Source organism: Peromyscus leucopus, chromosome X (genome assembly GCF_004664715.2).
Source record: "Peromyscus leucopus breed LL Stock chromosome X, UCI_PerLeu_2.1, whole genome shotgun sequence".
Taxonomy (NCBI): domain Eukaryota; kingdom Metazoa; phylum Chordata; class Mammalia; order Rodentia; family Cricetidae; genus Peromyscus; species Peromyscus leucopus.
Window position 1 is genome coordinate 22,377,674 of NC_051083.1, and position 22,104 is coordinate 22,399,777.

Genomic DNA, 22,104 nt, shown 5'->3' on the forward strand with positions numbered 1-22,104 from the left:
AAGCTGTTTCTTATGTTCAGGCCAGCCCCACCCTTTGGCTGCTGCTGTCCTTGACAGTTGTTCCATGGTACTGATGTCTCCAAATGTTGCAACTGCACTACACTTTTACCAGTAGCTTCTTCTGGGCTCTCTTCAGGGTTTCTAACACAGCACATGGTGTCAGTTTCTCTGCACGATCCCTTCCATTCCCGTCATTCTATTTCAACTGAGGCTACACCTTCACCAATGGCCTCTTCTGGCCTCTCTTCAGGGATTCCAGCCCTGCCACACAGTTCCAAGCCTCAGCTACTCTCCATGACCCCTTCATACCTTCAAAACCAGTACCAACTGGGTGACCCTTACTGAGGTCCATACAACCTTGGCCACTTCTGGAACACAGCTTTTTTGTGCTGACCCTAATAAAATATGGAAGATTTCATCCACGATGCTGATCTTCCCCACCCCCTCCATCGAGACAGGGTTTCTCTGTGTAACAGTCCTGGCCATCCTGGAACTTACTTTGTAGATCATGCTGGCCTCGAACTCACAGAGATCCCTTGCCTCTGCCTCCTGAGTACTGGGATTAAAGGTGTGTGCCACCACAGCCGGGTAAAAAACACTCTTTTTGTTTTGTTTTTGTTTTTCGAGACAGGGTTTTTCTGTGTATCCCAGGCTATTCTGGAACTCACTCTGTAGACCAGTTCAAGGTTTGAGCTCACAAAATCTGCCTGCCTCAGCTTTTCCGGTGCTGAGATTAAAGGTGAGTACCACCAGTGCCAGTGCTGGTCTCTTCTTAATCACTGCTAATTTCTCACCTCCACTTGACCAGCATTTATTGTTCCAGCAAAGCAAAGACTTTACTTTAGAAGTTCTTTTTTTAAGGGTCTTTTATTTATTTTTATGTGCATCGGTGTTTTGCCTGCATGTATGTCTGTGTTAGGATCTCAGATTCCCTGGAACTGGAGTTGCAGGCAGTTGTGCGCTGCCATGTGGGTGCTGGGAATTGAACCTGGGTCCTTTGTAAGAACAGCCCAGCCTCTTAACCACATGGCCATCTCTCCAGCCCAAGTGGTTCTTAATTCAAATTATCCAATCAATGGCCCTGGTAGAGTTTTTACTTCCCTCTAAAAGTTTTAAGGCAGTCTCCATCATCTGCACTGCTCTCAGCATTATATTCTACATTCTGACAACAGCTCATTAAGCTCGAAGTACCCAATGGCTTCTCTAGACCAAAGTTCTAAAGTCCTTCCTCAATGTTCCCCAAAATGCATGGTTCAGATCTGTCGCAGCAACACAGTACTTCTGGTACCAATTTCTGCCTTAGTTAAGAGTTTCTATTGCTATGATAAAACCCCATGACCAAAAGCAATTCGGGTAGGAAAGTGTTAAAGTTAGGGCGGGAACCTGGAGGCAGAAACTGATGCAGAGTGCTGCTTATTGGCTTGCTCAGCCTTCTTTCTTACACCACCCAGGACCACCAGGTTTGGGCTGGTACTGCCCACAGTGAGCTGAGCACTCATCAATCAATGAAGAAAACATAGCACAAGCTTTCTCACAGGCCAATATGGTGGAGGCAATTTTTTTCAATTGAGGCTCTCTCTTACAAATGACTACAGCTTGGGTTAAGTTTACATAAAATAGCCAGCACAATATGATATGAGGTAGTACCAGCTCACTTGAAAGCAGGTAGACCCAGCTTTGGGTTTGATCTTTCCTCAGGATATGGAAGGAACTGACTGAGTTCACTCTCACTGTCTGTGGTACTCATTGAGGGCATTAAAAACACTGCAGAGTCCCTTCCAGGCTCCCTGATTGGGAACATGACTGACATTGACGTCCCTGAAGATCCACAATGGCCAGTTCCTGTGCAAAAAGATTACAAGTCAGTACAACTTGTCAGTGTCACTAATCTTGCAGTGAAGAACTATTTCACCAAAATGCAGTCAGCAATGAGGACCACTCCTGTTTAGTTCTTGTTCTAGGATGCCATGAAGTGACACTGTCTATCCACATTCCTACTGCTCCATCTTCCTGGTGAGGTCTGTCCTTAGCCTGGATACCACCATGGTAAACAAAATTAGGGGCAGAATTCTCACTTCAAATTCAAATCCAACAGCAGGTCCGTAAAAATTAAGGGGAGATCTATGCTCTATGTATCCTACTCCTTCTCTGAAAGTCCTTTAAATCCATGCATTTATTTTCTTTAGGTGTCATTATTTATTTTGATATTTATTTTTATAATATAAAATACATAATGTGATGCTTTGAATAATAGAGAATGAAATAACGGCTCCATTCAAGAAAATTAGCTTTTCACCTTCCACAGTCACCTCTGTGTATTATTCTACCTTCCTTTAAGCATTAAGCAGAAAATCTTGCTCTCAGATTCTCTCCAATTAGTCAGTCCATTTGGAGAATCTTAACAAATCACCATCACCTGCCCCTCAGTCACAATATCAAAACTTTTGAGTTTGCCTTTTTATCCTGCCACTTCCTACATAAGATGGAAATTGCTTCACTCAGAATGACTAAGGCGAGCTGGGAGGTTAACTGGAAGTCAGGCAGGAGAAGGGGAGAGGCGCATGACAAACAAAGGCAATGTCACCTGTGAGGCTGTCGAGATCAGAGAGAGAAATACAGGACCAGTATGGATCACATCAACGACTTAGAAACCACCCAGCCGACCATGTGTACTGGTTAGAATTTGCACTAGAATTGGGCCAGCAACAGGAGGGGAATGCTGATGAGAGTGAGGCAGGGCCTAGTGTGCCTTGTCAAGGAGGCAGGGCACTATTCAAAGTGTAGCAGGCAGCTCCTGCAGAACCTGGCAGGAGTGACTTGACCTTATTAGTAGGTAGAGTGGTCCCTCATGTCACTAGATTAGAGAACGAGTGGCAAGGTGCCAAGACTACTGGCAGGAGGAACAGCTATGAATTGATGGTTGTGGTGGTTTGAACAAGAACGGCTCACACAGACTCATATAGTTGAGTGCTTAGTCACCAGGGAGTGATACTAATTAACAGGATTAGAAGGGTTAGGAAGTGTGACCCTGTTGGAGGAAGTATGGAATAGGGGATGAGCTTTGACATTTCTAAAGCCCATGCCAGGACCAGTCTCTCTCCCTCTCTCCTCCTCTCTCTTTCTTTCTCTCTGCCTGTGGGTCAGTATGTAAAGCTCTGAGCTCCAGGGCCATGTCTGCTTACATGCCACCATGCTCCTCACTATGATGTAATGGACTAAGCTTTGAAACTGTAAGCCAGCCCCAATTAAATGCTTCCCTTTAGAAGAGTGGCCCTCCTCATGGTGTCTCTTCCCAGAAATAAAACACTGGTTAAAACAGTGGTGGTTGTGAAGGACAGACATGAGGGTGAGTGGACAAGGGGGATGGAGACATGAACTCTTAACCTTTGTCTACTCCTGACCCCTTTTGCCTGAAAGTTTTATATGACCCTGAGCACAAAGGTATGTAAGTTCAACGTCTACTGATAGTAAATCAAAGAAATTTATTATAAAAAAACCTTTGGGTATATGCTAGAAATAGGGCCGCTCATGTGTTGGTTACAGAAAGATGACACAAAATTATCCTTATTGGGAAAAAGGGCCATAAGACCATGATTGCATCTTAGTGGGAGAGCATTAAAAAGGGATGTTCTCTTATCACAGCCACAATGAATGGAGCCTTAAAGGGAAAGAGAGGCTTCCCTTCAAAACCTGCAGAGAAGATCCATTAAAAGGGATAGCTTAAAGTAAAGATAAGAGAAAGAGCCATCATGGATAGATAACAAGGTGGAGGTGTGGCTTCAGAGAAATCTCCTCAGCAAGCGAAAATATCTGACTTTGACACCCTTTCAGAGAGTGGCAGGATGTTCTGTACCACATGAACCACATGTTTAGTTCAACATAGCCCATTCGACATAGAGCATAGTAGGACCAAGTAGGAGCATAAATTAGGAGCTTTAAAACTGTGTGTGTGTGTTGTGTGTGTGTGTGTGTGTGTGTGAGTGGTCTCTGAAAACACCACAGCCAGTAGAGTGTCAATCTGAGTGAGGCAATAAGGAAGTTCAGTTCACCATGACTCAGCCAGTGTTGGTTCAATCTTCTAGAGTCTGACATTGGGCAGTTTATTTTAGGCACATTTAAGTACAGTGCAGTTTGGAAGGAAGTATATCCTAGTGTAACACAATCCCATGTGCACAATAAAGTGTAAGGCATAATTGCATTGAAACTCATTTCAAAGTACAAGTCACTTCTTTCATAAAGATGGGATCTATAGATGGACTGCATGTATTATCTTAAGGGTCTGTGGAAGGATCTGGTGTGGTCTCGATCATACAGACAGCACAGAGGTCACCTGGGCAATTAACCAACTCTGGTCCTGTTTGTAAGACCCTGGGGGAGCCAGATGTAGCTTGGCCCTCCATGTAGCACAGAGGTCACTAGGCTGTTAACCACATCCATTCCCAGCCTTCTGGGTGGAAAACAGGTTATACATAGCTTTCTTTGAAGAGACAACACTGTGTGTTTAACCTTCCTGGATTCCCTGGTGCTTATCTGTGAGCCACAAGAACCCCTGTGCCCCCAACATAAAACCACAGCACAACTGGCTTCTTAACTCTTGGTGACAGAGAGTGGGGGGGAGGTGAAGGACATGGGGTGATTTCTTCAGGGTGTGAGATCTGACCAGCTTACAGTGACCAGCATCTTAGGCAGACAGCCCCATGATGTCACAGTATGCAGATACTTCGATCATCTATTTGAGATGAAAGCAAATTCACATAATAATGAGATGGAAGTGCTTGCTTATAATTTACAAACAATTGAATCTTGATCTGCAGGACTTAGAACATTTTCAACATTTCTCAGAGTTGATTGACATTTTGATCTTATAATCGATGCTGAGAACGCAGCTTCACATAAATATGTAGTATAGAATGATGAAACAGAAGTATCCTTGGAATCATTTCAGAAACAGTTGGAAATTCTGTTTTAATCCCAAGACAAAATTCATTTATCCATTTAAAAAAATTTAACCCAAGTCATCAACTCAATCATTTTTTTAGATCAAACATTTTAACATAATCCAATCCAAGGATATTTGGTATGTTAATGCTGAGTAATGTTGGTAGAAGAAAGAAATGCCCTTGTTTCCATTTTTTTTTCTAGAAGAGCAGAGAACTCTGTATGTACAGTAAAAGGCTGCAATTCATAACATGATGACTTGTGATAGTGTTGAGTTTGACCCGAGGTGTTTCAAGTATTTCCGATGGTGTAGCACAGCATGGATCGACAGCATGTGCAAAATGCAGATTGGGTGTTCAGAACCAAGGCTGCAGTGATGTCACACGGTGCAACTGGGGCAAAAGCTGCCAGAATTACATTAGCTAGATTACACATTTGATTTTGAATTAAATTTCGTTGTTGCATGCTCAAACTTTTTCTGTTGCCACATCAAGTAGCTGTGGATTAGGGAACTAATGGTGGTGATGGGTATAAAGACTTGTAAAGTTCTCCCATAGATAGATATGGCAGGGGGAACTGGTTGGGCTTCGGGCTTGTGGGGCTGGGGAAGAGAAGCACCTATGAAGGAGGGCTTCAAACCTCTAGCCCAGTAGTTCTCAATCTTCCTAATGCTGACACCCTTTAATACAGTTTCCCATGTTGTGGTGACCTCCAACCATAGAATTATTTTCATTGCTATTTGATAACTGTAATTTTTGCTACTGTTATGAATTGTAATGTAAATATCTGATATGCAGGATATCTGATATTTGACCCCCAAAGTGGTCACGACCCCCTGGTTGAGAGCCACTGCTCTAGCCTAAGCAGTGGGAAAGTAGTTGGTGCCTGGAAGGCAGCGGTGGGGGAGGGGGTGTTGTGCAGAAGATGTGGGCTGACGACTGCTGTTTGGGTTAATCTTGGGGAATTCAAACACTCTGTAACTCATTCATTGAGGCTTTCACTATATATATATTGCATTATGATCACAGCCACTCCTTTAACCCCTTTATTCCCCTAGACACACCTTAACATATCTTCTTCCCAAATTCATGTCCTCTTATTCTTTCTTTAAAAAAAAAAACAGTTTCTAATTAGTGATATCCATCTGCACATTATGTGTGTTATGCCATCCACAGAGTGTGGGCAACTAACAGTGGCCACATCCCCAAAGAAAAATGACTGTCCTGGCTCCAGCCACCATTACCTGCCAACAGTTCCTCAAATAAGGGTAAGGCTTAGTGAGCCCCTCCCTTATCCATGCTACAATTTTGAGGAGCTTCATCTCGTGCAGGTCCCGTGAGTTCATGAGTGCAGCAGACACATCGAGACCTGAAGACAGATTTGGTGCACACCTCCCCATCATCTGGTTCTTACATTCTTCTACCTCCACAGCCCTTCAACAGTGTTCCTTGATCCTTCTTGGGGTATGGTTTATCTAGATTTCGCCTTGAGGGCTGAGTGTGCAACACATTTTGCAGCTCTTCGACCAGTTATGCATTTGTGCATTCACCACTGTCCATCACAAAAAAGGAGTTTCTCTGATGAAGGTTGAGAACAGCTCAGACATATGAGCAAAACCATAAATATTTGGAAAGCAGCTTGACAACACAACTATTTACCAAACTAACAATAGCAAGCTACCCTAAAGGGCCTATGATTTTAACAAGATTTTCAGTACCAGGTATGAATTTTCTCCTGTGGATCAGGGCTCAAATCCCATCAGAAATTGGCTGTTTGCCTTTGAACACTCATGCTACTACTACACCACATCCTGCCTGGTGCCCTACAGCATGCCCTACAGCATTTAGGGGCCAGCACTAGCCAAGTTCACAGGTGTCTTTTCTCCTTCTGTGGCCTGCAATAGTATATTCTGGCATCGTAGAAGCTGGCCAGCAGGTAGGAAGTTTCCCAGTCGCTCAAGATTGACTTTCCTATGTCCTGCAGACAAACTCAAATGCTTACTCCTGGAGTGACTTCGGGAAGCTGACCTAACTAACCTCTGTATGTAGGATGTCTACCTGTTATATAACAATGATACCAATGATAGAAAACGTTCAAATTGGTTTCATTTGATTAGTCTCACAGCAAGTTCTTGGCTTCTATCTCAGGTTGTGGTGATCCTCATGAGCAGGTAGGTATTCATCAGGTTAAAAGGGTATGTCTTCACTCACCTATTTATCTGCATGGACTTACAGTCCACCTTTGAATATTTTCACCACCATACACCAAGTATTGACATTGTGAAAAGAAACAAAATATAAAGAGGGGAGGGCGCTGAGGGAAGAGGAAGGATCTCAAGTTGGAGTCAGCCCGAGTAACACATCGATACAACCTTTTCTGAAATAACGACGGCAAAGAAATAAACTGAGAAGAGCAGGGTATATGATCAACATGTGGAGAATTAAAGCCACCAGGATGTCTCTGAGAAGTACCATGCATCACCCAAACACTTCTAAACTTTCTGTAGCTGCCCTTCTCCCTCCAGGAGGGAGGATAGGGCTCTTTCCACCCATATTCTCCATCACTGGATCCTCTCTGGTTATCTACACCACTCTGGTGCTTTGAGTGCAACAGACTTGAGGGTGGTCAGGTGGCTAGAGTTTGGAGTTCAGGAGAGGACTGAGCTGGCTGGGAGGATCTGGAAAGCAGCAACATGTGGTTGTCAGGGCGAGGTCATCAAGCCCTGGATATGAATCAAGGAGGCAGCACTTAATCCTTTTGTAACTCTAATCATATTATATCAGTGAAGACCAGGGCAGTGGACATAATTCAGATCACAGTGATAGAGAACTGGGTTACTTGATCTCTCTAGGGCTCAGTGACCACTTTTCTTTTTTCTTTTCCTCATCTTAAAAGGACAGTGCTGGCCATCAAACCCAGTGACTCACATCTGCAAACCAAGCCTTCTACCATACTGTTACATCCCTGCATTAGATACTTGTCTGGGGCTGTGAATGCTCCTTGGGCGGCAGAACACCTGCCTAGCTTGTGTGAGGCCCAGGGTTCAATCACTAGCACAAAAAGTTAGAAGGTTTATAAAAAATGAGGATGATGATATTCCAGAATAACATCCAGTTTTGCCTTCTTTATTTAGACCATGAAACACTAGCTTATCCAAAGTATAAAGAGTTATCAATGAATGAGTCACTCCCAGGGAAAAAGGGAAGTTTGGGGCTATGGATACACCATAATTGGTAGAGTCCTTACCTACTTGGAACCAGGTCCTGGGTTCATTCCCCAGCAATGAATAAATCCAGTGTGGTGATGCATACCTGTAATCCCAGAACTTGGATGTTGAATGCAGGAGGATCAAGAGTTGAGGTCATCCCCGACTACATATCAATTTGAGGCCAGCCTAGGGTATGTAAGACCATGTAACAAAAACCAGAAAGAAAGATCCCTGTGTCTACCTGGGCAGGTCTTTGCTCAATGTTATGGAGAATGTTGCATTTCACTTGCTTCCCTGAATTGACTCCTGGTAGAGAGGTCTGTTCACAATATTCCTTTAAGGTAAATGGCTGGCATAAAGGATCACCCTTCACCATGTAGGTTGGGTTAAGGCTGTGTGAATAAGAAAGAATTCCTAGAAAGAAGCTCTGTCCACTAAAGCCGATTGACTGAGAAAAAATTCAACGACTGTGGAAAGTTTGGGTGAACATTTTTCTAGTGCTATCTTTAGCCCCTTAAGAGATATTCCTTGTCCACCTCTCTGTTGGACCTAGCTAGCATCCCTATAACAGATAGAAACTATCAGAATGTATTAGTCCTTTCTCCCCCAGTCAAGGGGCTGAGAATGTTATCACATAGAATCTGAAGTCCGGAGCTGGGCGGTGGTGGCGCACGCCTTTAATCCCAGCACTCGGGAGGCAGAGCCAGGCGGATCTCGGTGAGTTCGAGGCCAGCCTGGGCTACCAAGTGAGCTCCAGGAAAGGCGCAAAGCTACACAGAGAAACCCTGTCTCGAAAAACCAAAAAAAAAAAAAAAAAAAAAAAAAAAAAAAAAAAAGAATCTGAAGTCCGTGGCTGGTGCTCTTCTACCTGAAACATGCTTCTCTGATGTTTCCATCAATGTATTATAAACATGCCTTCATGCACAACTTTCTTCTTACTATAAGAACTTGATGAAGCTGCTTCCATGTTGGAACACCGACCTTGGAGCAGCCTAAATGCATGTTCCGGGACCATGGTCACTTCCATTTGGCTCCAGAACAATCTTTGAGGTGAGAGCTGTGTTTTTCAGTTGAGTCTTGATATGCATTCTCTGTCATGATCTGCAATACTCATGGATGACAGGCCCTGCTACTCCTATACTTTTTTTTGTCACGGATAACCCACTTGGGTGGGAAGCTTGTTCTAAACTATCTGCGCATAGAGATAAAATTTCCCTGCGCAGCAGGCTGAGAGTTCCCCTGATTCCACCGCTACCCCATATGCCACCACAGCTGACAACTTCTCCCACATAAAACTGAAAAGCAAACAGCAAATCCACCCAGACACTTGATCCCCACATCTGGCAGCCTTGGTGCAACTCCTTCACTTGGTTGGTTTTCATTTTCCCGTGAGCTCGTGCCCTCACACAAAGACGACTAGTAAACTCAAAGAGCAGAGATTCATCTTCCCCTGCACTCTGTGGCCCCCAGCTGATCTGCACATCCCCTGGCAGGCAGCCTCCCAAGGCCTCTCTTGGAATCCATGGAGCCCCCGTGTGACGTCACCTCCGCTACCGCGATCTCTCCTCTCCCCACACTGCAGGGGGGTCCTGGGGGCTGCAGCTGCGTGCTGTCCTGTCGGGACAGCGGTCTCCATAGAAACCACAGGTCCTGAGCTGGACAGTGTGGGCCGCGACGCCCTATGCCACCACTCCTGGGGAGAAAATCGCTGCCGCCCACCACCCTGAGATTCGGGCCTCAGCAGAGGCAGCTAAGGGTAAAGTCGTCCTCCCCTGGGAGCCACCAGCCTGGCGGGCCACAGTCCGGGCCTGCAGCACCCAGGCCTCTCTAGCCTCTGGAGGACCGCTCCTCTTGGTGGTCTTAACCCTTGGTGTCTGAGAGCCAAGCTGCGTTTCCAGGGTTGAGCAAAGGAAGTGGTACTCTGGCGGCCAGACTGCAGGACCTGATTCACTGACGAAATACCCGTGAGAAAGCCAGAGAGACAGAGGGAGAATGAGAGTGAGAGAGTGAAGGCTTTGAGGGAGGTTCAGAAAGAGAGCATGAGGGTTCTGAGGAGATGGGGATGGGGGGAGACCTGGGAGCAACAGGCAAAAGAGGGAATTGGGGGCGTGGGCGTGGGGAGGGGGAGAAAAGAAGGGAGGCTCCCTAGGATGGGCCAAGGGAAAGCAAAACCCAGAGAGAAGCTCCTAGAACGGGGGGTGGGGTGGGGGGTGTGCTGGTGCGCATGTGGGTCTAGACCAGGATCCCTCCTTGGCGAGCCTGAATGGTGCTTTCGGAGAGGCCTCCTTGTTTTTCTCAGAAGGGCCATCTCTTCAGTATCAGAATCATGGTGGGGCTATCTCCGTGTGATGTATTTGTCTTTCTCTACCTGGGGATTGCGATTTTACAGGGAGAAGGGACCCAAATTTCCTGTAGTTACCACTAGGCATCCGGGTGTCACTGGGCTCGAGTCTGTTCAAGCTCACAGATGACTTGTCTCCTTGGCATTGCCAGCCGCCCACCCCATCTGCCACCCTACAGTGTGAGACAGAGTCCCTGAAGAGTTACTGTTTTCAATGGAGACATTTGCCCGATAGAAACGTCAGAGAAATTCTTCTTGAGATTCCTCACAAAGATAAGGATCAGGATGTGACTTAGAAATAGAACTTAGAGAAATTAAGCTCGGTGATTCCTGTATCAGCAGCAAGGACTTGGACAGTTTTCCTCAGATGCAAGCTGCAGCAGAAGATACTCAGAAGGAAGGCCTACCTGGTTGTCCTGCTTGCTGGAGGACAGCTGATTCTGGGCAGTAGACCTCTGTGGGATGGGAAATTGGTTGTTAGGATTGATCACAGGTTTCCTTTTGCCTTTCAATATGGCTTCTCTAGATTGACTCATGCTGTTGGCAGTGTATTGATGTGTGCTTTACCTCTGTGTGGGTGCTGTTTTGTTAGCCTTGTCTGAAAAGATCAAGTGAGGATCCTTCTGTGGCTGAGCCTCACAAGCAATAGAGAAGAAGGGTTTCTGTATTTTAAGGGGAACAATTTCAACAGTTCTCTGTCAAAGAGGCCGAGTCTTCACCTAGACCACCTTGGCAACTAAGACAATGTTTTGTCAATAGCTTTTGTGAGGAAACAGCGGCTTTATTCTTGTCAGTCACTGTGAAAATTGTACATGGGATCGAATGAGATAGCTAAGTTAAGACCATGGCCGCAGCCCATGCTCTTTATGCAGTATGAGGGTGGGAAGGAAACCCACCATGTTTGTTCGGGTCTGGCATGGGCATCCAATTGTGTATTGCGAGGAATAGTTGCCTTGTCAAGTGATAGTCCTGGGCTAAAACAGAATCTGTGTCCAACATTTACCAGATGGTGAGAAATTAAAGGGAGGGAGATCTTTGCTTAGTAGAAGATGGTGGATGCAAGTTCAAGCCAGTAGGTGGCAGTCGTGAAGAGAATAGATTACTGTGGCTGCTAGTAAAGACAGCCTGAAAAGAAGGGATCACCATCAAAAACTAGCTGGGTCACCATCAGTGAGTGGCTGAGCCTTTATGATCACCAGCTACCTCATCTGCAGGGAGGATAACAGCACTGTTTGAACACCCCTAATCTGAGCCTGCCAAACCAAAATGCTCCAAATCCTGAAAATTTCCTAGCACCAGATGAAACCACAGAGAGAAATTCCACATCTCGCTTCCTCCTGGCAGCTTGTTACAATGCAAGCCAGGGTGGAGACGTGTTTCAGAGGTGGAATATGTACTTTATATGCCTGGGACCCTGTGTTCAATCTGAGCACGCACACAGACAAACAGTAAGATACACACACACACACACACACACACACACACACACACAGGGAAGTATTAAAATGCATGAATTATATCAGTATAAAACTATAAGATCACCTGTAGGTTGTATGTGTAATGTGTATATGAAATATAAATGAATTCTGGGTGTCACGTCCCCAGGATATTTCAATATGTCTATGCACATATCATCTACTCAAAAAGAAATCACAATGTCAGGTAAGGGCAACTGAGCCTGTACAACACAGTCCCATCACAGCCAGGCTAAGGCCTTCTTGATCATGTGGCTGCAGAGCCTCCTCTGTGTATCATTCCCCTTTAGCTGACACAATCACATGTTCTGTTGTCATTTTCACATCAGGTCCCTGACCTGCAGTTAGGAGTCCTCTGAGCAATGTTATTTTTCAGGATATATGTGTGAATGCAGGAAGTGTCAGGACTTATTTCCTGTTCACCCAGAGAAGGCCTGTGCCTTTTACCCCTGCAGTATCCAGAGTCTAGAGGTATGTGACATCAGTGCAGTAGCCACACAGCCCTTTTTTGTTAGGTAGGTGGTATCCTGCCACTTGTTTATGTGTGGGAACTCCTGTGTTCTGAATGGCAGATCGGAAGCTTGAATTCCTGTTCATTCCGGAAATGACAAGTATTGTGTCTTCTCTCCCCACTCTGTTCCCCAGGGTCTAGCAGCAGTGCAGACCCCATTTCCCCCTTTCTTGTATGCTTCACAGCACTTTGCCTCGGGCCTTAGGATTGGGCTCCAGGGCGGTTATTGATGGAACCATTGCATCCCAGGGCAGACAGGTTAGGTGAATGCACTCTGGCCAGTCTGGTGTTGTCTTGTAGGGGACATGTAGGTGTCACACAGGCCATGGGTGGCAGAATCTATGCTGCAGACCCAGAGATCCGTGACTGTGGTGACCAGGAGGGCTTGTCACTGCTGAGATATGACTGTCTTTTTCCTGTTGCTCTGCCCCTCTTCTTTGCCCTTCCCTGGGCCCTTCCGTTCAACTTCCGGTGAAGCTCCACATCTCAAGTCTGTATCTTTTAGTCCCACATGGCAGGAGCTCCCAAAGCTAACAACTGTGTTTCGTGGTCCTCTTCAAATCTTCTTTCACACTCATAGATGGACATTACTCGGCGTTTAGTGACTTTGATGTTCTTTTCTAGGGACACTGCTAAGAAGAGTGTCTCTTCTTTTCTAGGCCTGGTGAGATTGGATACATCGTTGTAGGCACCGGAAATAGAGAAGTCCCGAGAGCCAGGGCCTGGACAAACTCACCTCTCTGTGTGGTGTTCCTTGGCTGGAATTCAGGCTCCTCCCTGCTGCCTTTGTACGTGGTAGGTGGCCACCGCACATTGCCTTGTACAGATGTGACATTTTGCCATTCTTGGCACAAATGTCCTCATGTTGTCTAAACAAAATCATGAAATGAATTCTTTTCCTCTCAACTGAAATAAATTCATTTTCTAAGTATATTTTATTGCAGACAGAAAGGTGGGAAAGATAAGATTTTAATTTTCAAAGTGAATTCACCTCTGTTTGTAGCATTCATCTCCTCCACATAGGAAGCATTGGTGTGTTTAGCTACTTGTTATTCCTGGTCCACACTGCGGTGTAAGTCAAGGAGAGAAGGAGCCTGGCCAGGTTGGTTTGGGCTGCATAGACTGGCAAGGTTTGTTCGACAGCCCACCAGATATTGAGAGCACAGCATGGTCTGATGCAGGAATGTAAGTATTTGCTACATCAGTTTCCTGATCTGGGCACCCAGCCTAGCCTCCAGGCCTGTCCATCTGAATTCTATACCTCAAGATTACTTTCTAACTCGGGCTTCTGAGGAGGCTGAGGATCCAGAGATGTATTGCTCCACCACCAAAGGCACAGGCATCTGGAGTCAGGCAGTCCCAGGCTGGAATGCCATTCCATGTGGTCATGTGATGTTAGGGACATTACCCAGGCTCTCGGTGTTGGGACTCTCTTCCATTACAGTGCGGGAAAATACAGATTCTGCAAGACGGAAATACTGATATGTTTATAAAAAGGCTCCAAGTTCTCCATACTTCTTATGATCTACTAGGGCCAAGGCTCAGTGAAGGATGACCAGAGAAACTCAATGACTGCTCACATGGCTCCCAGGCTAGTGATTTGACATACAGATAACCATCCCTTGACAGCTGAACAGACTTGGGTAGGAAAATACAGGGTGCTGTGGGAACCTTAGGAAGGTCCCCAGTCCAGATGGTTTGAAGGAAACCAGAGAATACCTTTTGGAAGAAGTGCTTTCTAAGCTGAACCCTAAAGGGTGGATTTGAGGGGAAAATCTTGCTTAGAGGCCCCCATGCCAAACCTTTCATTGAAGACTGCCACCATCATCTATCCACTGGCTTCCAGGTGGCAAAAAATGGGGAAGTAATGCCCAGTTGACCAACATGAGTGAAAAGATTATCTATCTGCTATATCTGGTAGCATGAATCTTAAATGGTCTTATTAATAAAACAAACCCAGGCCCAGGTATTGGGGTGAATACTGGAAGACCAGAGGAGCAGAAAATCCTCAGCTTCCTCACCTCAACAATTCCTCAGCTGATCCGGTTTCCTCAGACTGTAAGCCTCTGAGTCCTCATTTGAATGAATCTCAGCTGAACTGCTGCTAAAAGCCTAAAAGCTTAACCAGGCTCTAGTTCCTGGTTTTCATGCCTTATATACCTTTCTGCTTCTTGCCATCACTTCCTGGGATTAAAGGCGTGTGTCACCATGCCTGCCTGTTTCCAGTGTAGCTTTGAACTCACAGAGATCCAGATTTGGATTTAATGCTAGGATTAAAGGTGTGTGTGCCACATTTTCTGGCCTCTATATCTAGTGGCTGTTCTGTTCTCTGACCCCAGATAAGTTTATTAGGATGCCTAATATACTGGAAAACACAATATCACCACAATATCTGCTGGGGGCTTGGGCGGTATCTGCTCTCAGGAAAGATACAGGAATAGAAAGTGCTTTTCTAAATTAGGCTCATGCCATCTGTAGATTTCAGAAAAGACTGGTGGTCCTTGATTGCATCAGTAGACCACAGATTGTACTTGACCTGCTCCCAACACCCCCTACTTCCTCCTGAGTGTTTGGTGAAGTGGGGAATCACTGTTCTGATTAGTCCTTAGTGAGAAGGGGTTCTCTTTGCTCATGGCCATAAGCAGACTTTCTTCCATGGGAAGCATTGTGTATGCTTGTGTGTCTATTTTTGAGAGGGCAATGTGGTATGGTAGTTCAGGACAGGAGCTCTATTCTTGACAAATTTCCTAATAGCCCAGATCTGCCATGTGCCTTTCTATCGTCCTGAGGATATTACTGTCTTCACCTGTGAAATGAGTTTGATATTAAGAACCACAGTATTATTCGCTATGAGGGCTTACTTGTGTAATCCAAACACTCACAAGGATGAAGCAGGAGGATTGACTTGAATTTGTGGATACTCCGGGCTACAGAAGAACACCCTATCTCAGAAATTGAAGACTGGAGGAGGAGGAGAATCACAATAATCAAGTCAGAGGCTTCTCTTAGCAGATAGGTAATGTGAGGGGGAAAGAAAGTAGAAAAGGGCACATTTCCTGTCATTACTTCCACCCATGCTGCCGTGGAATGTTTGGGAGATGGACTTCCCACTCACTTCATGGTCCTCACTCAGCAGGGAACATAGGAGTTACCCTAGACTTCTCAGTTAGGTCAAGCATTTTTCCTACTCTGCCATTTCTAAGCCTTCTATGAATGGTCCTTCATCAGAATGCTGGCTCTTCTACTGTGTGTTCCTCATCTATTAACCACACAGATCCATCTTACGTTGGATGCATACTTCTAATTCAGTTTTAGTCCTGTCCTTAGGTCAGTTGGTGCTGTTTCTTGGTTTGGTGGATGCCACGGGACAGATGAGAGAGAGTGAGACTTTGTTTGGATCCTTCATGTCACTGGAAGCTTTCTGTGATGTGGTCCAGCTGTTCTATGCAAACCCATCTCCATCAGCTTCATATTAAACAGATTTCATTTGCACCAGATCCCAGGTCAGGCCCAGCCTCTGGTGTGTCTCTCCTTACTTTTCAAGTTTTGTATTTGTGAAATGACAATGATTCTACCAACTTTGGATTTTTATGGGGAGACCATAGTGAAGGAAGGAGGTAAAGCACCTAGCACACATTTTGTGTTTTGGGGGAGGCACTACGTGTATGGAACCTGCCCTTTGTCCCATTTCTTGTAGTCCACATCATTTGGCAATTGGCAGAATAATGGCTCAGCAAATGTTTTCAATTGGGCTGCAGGAAGGTATGGTATGTTGTGACTGTTATCTGTAAAGATTCTCCAGAGAAACCAAACGAATAAGAGATCTATGATATGACCTATGATATGCATATCTCTATCTAGTGCTAGATTCCTTCATCTCAAGACATTGGCTCCACTGCAATGTGAACTCTGGCAAGTGCAAAATCTGGAGGTCAAGTGGCTTGGTTGGATAGTATTCATTTGGCAGTTGATGTTATAGTCGGTATGTAAAATAAGTGAAACATGTGGTATTTGAATTAAAAAGAATTGATGTTGTAATTTTGAGCCTGAATTCAGCAGGCAGACTAGAATGCTCTAAAATCAGACAGAGTGTGTGTGTTGGGGTCAGGAGACTGAATTACCTCCACCCTGGAGGGGCTTCAGACTTTGCCTGATGTGATGAAGTCCATTGACACAATGAAAGATAACATGTGTCACTTAAAGTCTAATAGTAGTAACAGTTTCTCAGTCTGGAAATAGCTTCACAGAAATACTTAAGCTAGTGTGTGATCAACCAGGCTTCACAGCCTACCCACCATAACACATAATAACGACCACCACAATGGTCAAACAGTACACTACCAAACAGAAACTTTGATCAATAAACATTTTGGGTCTGTTTATGTCCAGCCATCGTGTCTTCCAATTCTTCATAAGCTATGTGAGATGATGATAGTAGTGGTGATGATGATGATGATGATGATGATGATGATGATGATGGCGATGATGGGGGGGTTGTAGTGGTGGTGGTGGAAACCTTAATTTGAGCTGAAGTTTGGTATAAGGTCTGTATCCTGCTGAGGTAAGAGACAGTTGATGAAGTAAGATGCAGAATGGGAAGTCGTATTTTTTTCCTCTAGTTGCTCTCCACAGCCTAAACAGGACATTTGTGGGCTTCCTTGTATTTAATACCTCTAGAGAGGTTCATGAGTAACTTCATGATCATTTTGTGGTGGTGTTATTGGACTGGAAATAGTTCACAGAAATAGGGAGCGAGGGGGAGAACAAAATATGATTAAAATGCTACCTTGTTGTGATTTGATGTTTCTGAAGTCTAGGCAATTTCTTGATTAAAAGGTATTTGTGAGACTTACTTTCTTCCTGTGAGAACTGGCTTTCTAAAGGAAGAAATATCCTGGGAGTGTCTCTGTGACTTGTGAAAACTGATCAGATCTGTGAATCTCAATTGGCAATTGATTCTCAATGGATAATTCTCAATCTGAGGATCCTGCTCTACATGCTTCACACCTAAGTATCTGTGTGGGGTGGTGATGGCCCTCGAGATAGAACTACACAAGCCAGGGCTTTCAATGACGAAATCCTATGAGTCTCCCTTCCTAGGACATTTGTTTTAGTTTCTATGTGTAAAAAGTCAACTCACATGGCTTGATATCTTTCCAATATTGTTCTGAGTTTCCTTCGGTTATGAGACGTTCTAAGTATTCTGTGTGTGTTAAAGAAACTACTGACTTCTTGATTTCCAAATTTGCTAAAATGACAGGGCCTGAGGTACCATTCTTACAATCAATTTAGCATTTAAAGAGGGAGAGCGAGGCAGGCAGGCAGAGACACAGAGAAGGGGCAGTTGTTTTGAGAATCCTCCAGTCCAGGTATTCTGAAAGAAAAAGATGAGGTACCCATGAAATATCTGCCATTTGGAGGTATTAGTTAGCATATAGTAAGATTGGCATTTTTCCTTTGAAGTCCAGATTTTAAATATTTTATTTTAAATTATGTGTGTGCATGTCTGTTTGTATGTGGATTTGTGCATCATGGTTTTGGTTCAAGACATGTTGATACCTCTTCTGTGGTCCTGAAGGCATTTTGTTCAGTGTCTTCTGAAAAGCATATTATTGTGTAATTGATGCTTACTTCTGAAACTCTTTGATTTACTGGGTGTATAAATGATGAGGCTGAGGTTTATATTTTCATGTATGGCTATGCAGAGGTTTCTGTTTGTTGAACAGATTCAACATTCTCTGATTCCCTTTGTGCTTTCTTGTCCAGACTCACTTGTAAGGGTGCATTTGTTGATTGTTTTCTTCTGTGCATCTAAGTGTCTATTCCTTTCCATGACAATAGTCTTGCTGATTGCTGGCTGGTTTTGTGTCAACTTGACACAAGCTGGAGTCACTTGGGAAGAAGTAAGTCAACTGAGAAAAAGCTCCCAAGAGCTGACATGAGCAAGCCTCTGGTGGTTTTCTTAATTAGTGATTGATATGGGATGGCCCAGCACATTGTGAGTGGTCCTCTCACTGAACAGGGCCCCAGGGGTGTATAAGAAAGCAGGCTGAGCATTCCTTGGGGAGCAAGCCAGTGAGCAGCATTCTCCCATGGCCTCTGCATCTGTTCCTGCTTGCAGGTTCCTGCCTTGAGTTCTTGCCCTGACTTCCCTCACTGATGGACTGTGATACAGAAATGTAAACTGACTTAAGCCATTTCCACCCCAAGGTGCTTTTGGTCATGGTGTTTCCATCACAGCCATGCCAAACCAAACCAAGACACCACCCTTAGAGTAAGGCTTCAAAGTAACTGATGTGATTTATGCAAATCATTACTGTTTTTCAAAACTTGGAAATTCTAGGTGGAATGTAGGCTGAGCTTGTTTATGAACAACAGCAAAAAAAAAAAAAAAAAATCCTTCCAGGATTTTGATTAGCTTTGGATTAATTCAACTTGAAGAAAATCAACTTCCCATGGCAAATCTTCCAACCCAGGCATACATTGTCTATGTTTAAGGAGGCCTTCTTTCATTAGCATTTTATAGTGTCTGTATACTAGACTCTGGGTATATTTTGTTAGTTTTGTAGTTTTCTATGTGTTGTAGATGTTATGTACACATTGTTTTTAAATTTAGTTTTGTATTGTTTATTTGGTAGCTTTTCATATGTAGGCCTTACTCCTTTGTCTCTTTCGTGGAGTTTTCTCTCTGTGTGTGACTTTGTGTGCACTGTGAGCACACAGGAGCCTGGGCCGTCTCTTAATCTCTGAGCCGTCTCTCCAGCACGTTCCTTTTTCTTTTTTTCAGACAGACAACTGAGTAAGTATTACGCTGGACAATCTCTATTTGTGATCCTCCTGCCTCAGGTGTGTGATGCCATTCTGGGCTTGTCTCTGTTATCCATTCCCAAACTCTGGCATTAGTCTAGAAATTTGGACAGAGGTCCAGTTTCTGTCTAGGAAGATGCAGCACAGAAAGGTGAAATAACATGAATAACCATGGGATTTCTCTCCCCCACCCCTTGTCACCTTTCATTACAGTCTGGCTACTTCTGGCTGCACACATTCGTCCTCCCTACCTTCTAGTTATCATAGAACCCACCACCTTCCACTTCCTGAGTAGACCCCAGGCCTGGTGTAGCCTCCAGCTCAGACTAGCCCCCATGGATCCCCTCCAGAAATGGGACTCAGCATTGATTTCTGGGTCTTCTCAAGTGACCATTGTGGAGACCTCCCAGGAAGGCTCTGCATCCTCTCACCTCATCTCCTTAGAACAGCTGAGGTTGGACCTCAGTGGCCTGAGCACCAACCCTGGCTCCAGCGCCCCTACACCTCTGGCAGAGGGGCTGCTCCAGAGGCAGTGCATGGAGCAGAATAACTTCCTGGAGCAGCACTGTGGACTCCTGGGTTTCCCTCAGAAGAAGAAAGCATTCCTGGGACACTTGAGACGCAGGCGCCGAGATCACAGGGCACCTTACCCAGTGGAAAAGGACAGCAGCATCTTCCGCTCAGGCAACAGAGCTCAGAGTTGGTTCCGATGTGAATGTCGGTATTGCCAGGCCCGTGGGCAAAATATTATTGGAGAAAGGGATGGGGCCTCCAATCCTTCCTCCTGGGATACACTAGTGCAGGGACTTGGTGGCCTTACACTCAGCCTGGGAGCTGAGAGAAGCAGCCTCCTGCCAGAGGAGGCGCAGCAGCAGCAGCCTCAGCAGCCTCAGCAGCCTCAGCAGCCTCAGCAGCAGCAGCAGCAGCAGCAGCAGCAGCAGCAGCCTCAGCAGCAGCAGCAGCCTCTGCAGCAGAGGCTATGGCAGCCAGAAGAGAAGTGCCAGCGGGAAAGCAAGAAGAGGTTCCAGAAGCTGTTCAAGCAGTGGTTGGAAGAAAACTGAGGTGCTCATCTTCAGGAGACACAGAGACCCCAATGATCCACACAGTGCTTCGTTGTCAGCTTCTGCGTGTAGGCTCCTTTGTGGGACAAAATACTCAGCTGTCCATTGCGGGACTCCCCAGGCCTGCGCGGTTTCACCAACATCTTCCAGGCATGAGATGTGACCCATTCCCAGGAGGACCTCCGCTTTGCTGCCTGTTATTTGTGGAGTACTGTGAAGCGTTCTAGTGTAAAGGAGACTACACACCCCTGGTCCTCAGCTTATCTCCGATGCTCCCGTGATGCATGTTGACACTTTTCCTGCCTGGATCTCTGTCTTTCTACCTACTTCCTTATTAGTACAGTGAGAGTGTCTGTGGCCTTGTGGATGTCCACGTGCTTTTGTGCCCTTTGATCCAGGTTCAAGAATCTGCAACTGTAGAGTGTGAGGAGAAAGATGGAGTCAGACCATGGTGGTTCATCCTTTTACCTTCTGTATAAACAAGATATTCAGCTATGCTAGGCTAACTGGAAGTTCACGTGCAGCTGCTCCTTAACAGTAGAGTAATATCCTCCCACACGGGAATTTCTGATGGAGTGCCTCATTGTCAATGCCAAATAATAAACATACTTATGAAAGAAGAGTGACCTTAGAATGCAGGGTGGTGGTATTTTGTTTCTTGTCAGAGCTGGAAAATCCCCGACTGGTAGGCTAGACTCTAACAGGAGGAGCTCAGCCCCATGGAGATTTGGGAAGCAGGGTGGAGTGGGATTGGATGGGGTGGAGTGGGAGGGCATGGTGGTTTAAAAGAGAATGTCCCCCATTGGTTCATGTATTCAAACTCTTGGTCCCCAGTTGGAAATGTTTGGAAGGATTAGGGGATGTGGCCTTGTTGGAGGAGGTGTGTCACAGGGAGTGAGTCTTAAGGTTTCAATAGTGCAGTCCATTCCCAGTTATCTCCTCTCTGCCTGCTTCCTGTGGATCCCAGGTAAGCTCTCAGCAACAGACTCATCGCCATGCTCCCTGCCTGCTGCCATGCTCCCTGCCATGTTGGGCAGGGACTCTAACCCTCTGCAAATGTGAGCCTCAAATTAAATGTTTCATTTGTAAGTTGCCTTGGTTGTGGTGTTTTGTCCTGGCCACAGAGAAGCTACTGAGAACACAGTCCAGCCACTCTTGGAGCACTGAATTCTGTGGGACTGTCCTCCAAAACAGTCAGGCTGTGAGGTTGGAAGAGTATCCTCCTGCCCACAGGAGAGTCCCGAGCAATCAATGGGGCATGGCTGGAGCTCGGTGGGTTGACATTGATGTGCGGGCAGAGGGAGCCAGTGGCCATTCCTCTTAGACTTGTATGTCAGACTAGTGAACATGAACAGCGTGTGTGCCAGCTTCATGAGAACCAGAGCACTACTGAATTATTTCAAAGTTGTGTCGGTATTTAGACACATACTTTTCATTTCAAGCGGCTTAAAATTTGAATCTACACTGCCCCGTAAGGTATCCTGTGAAGTATACCCTGCCAGAGACCGCGTCCTGGGAGCTGAAACCAAACCATGTTGTGTCAGGCTGCTCTGTCAGGAGAGAACCCAGAGCTGCCTTCCTCCAAAAATCTCCATGTCTCCTGGCAACAGAAGCAGCCTGAGAATAAGCGAGTTTCTCAACTTCCAAGCTTGCTGCTATCTCATCCAGGGTCAAGAGTTAAGCTGAGCGTGACAGAATTGTCTCCCAACTCCTTGGGAGAGTTCATATAAACGAGAGTTAATGTAAACTTTGTTGAAGTTCAT

The 22,104-nt window shown here is 45.4% G+C and overlaps 1 protein-coding gene across 1 annotated transcript; it reads left to right on the forward strand.

Annotated features, from left to right (window-relative positions):
• The first annotated feature begins 701 nt into the window (after window positions 1–701).
• On the forward strand, window positions 702–21,426 carry LOC114683392 (protein FAM156A/FAM156B-like). The gene is made up of 2 exons (XM_037198902.1): window positions 702–739; window positions 19,494–21,426. Exon 2 carries the CDS (start codon window positions 19,616–19,618, stop codon window positions 20,339–20,341), a length of 726 nt encoding a protein of 241 aa, XP_037054797.1. The 5' UTR covers window positions 702–739; window positions 19,494–19,615; the 3' UTR covers window positions 20,342–21,426.
• The last annotated feature ends 678 nt before the right edge of the window (window positions 21,427–22,104 follow it).

Excerpts from the sequence above, each read along its gene's own strand:
- LOC114683392 (XM_037198902.1), top strand. The coding sequence starts at position 19,616 with ATGGATCCCCTCCAGAAATGGGACTCAGCATTGATTTCTGGGTCTTCT.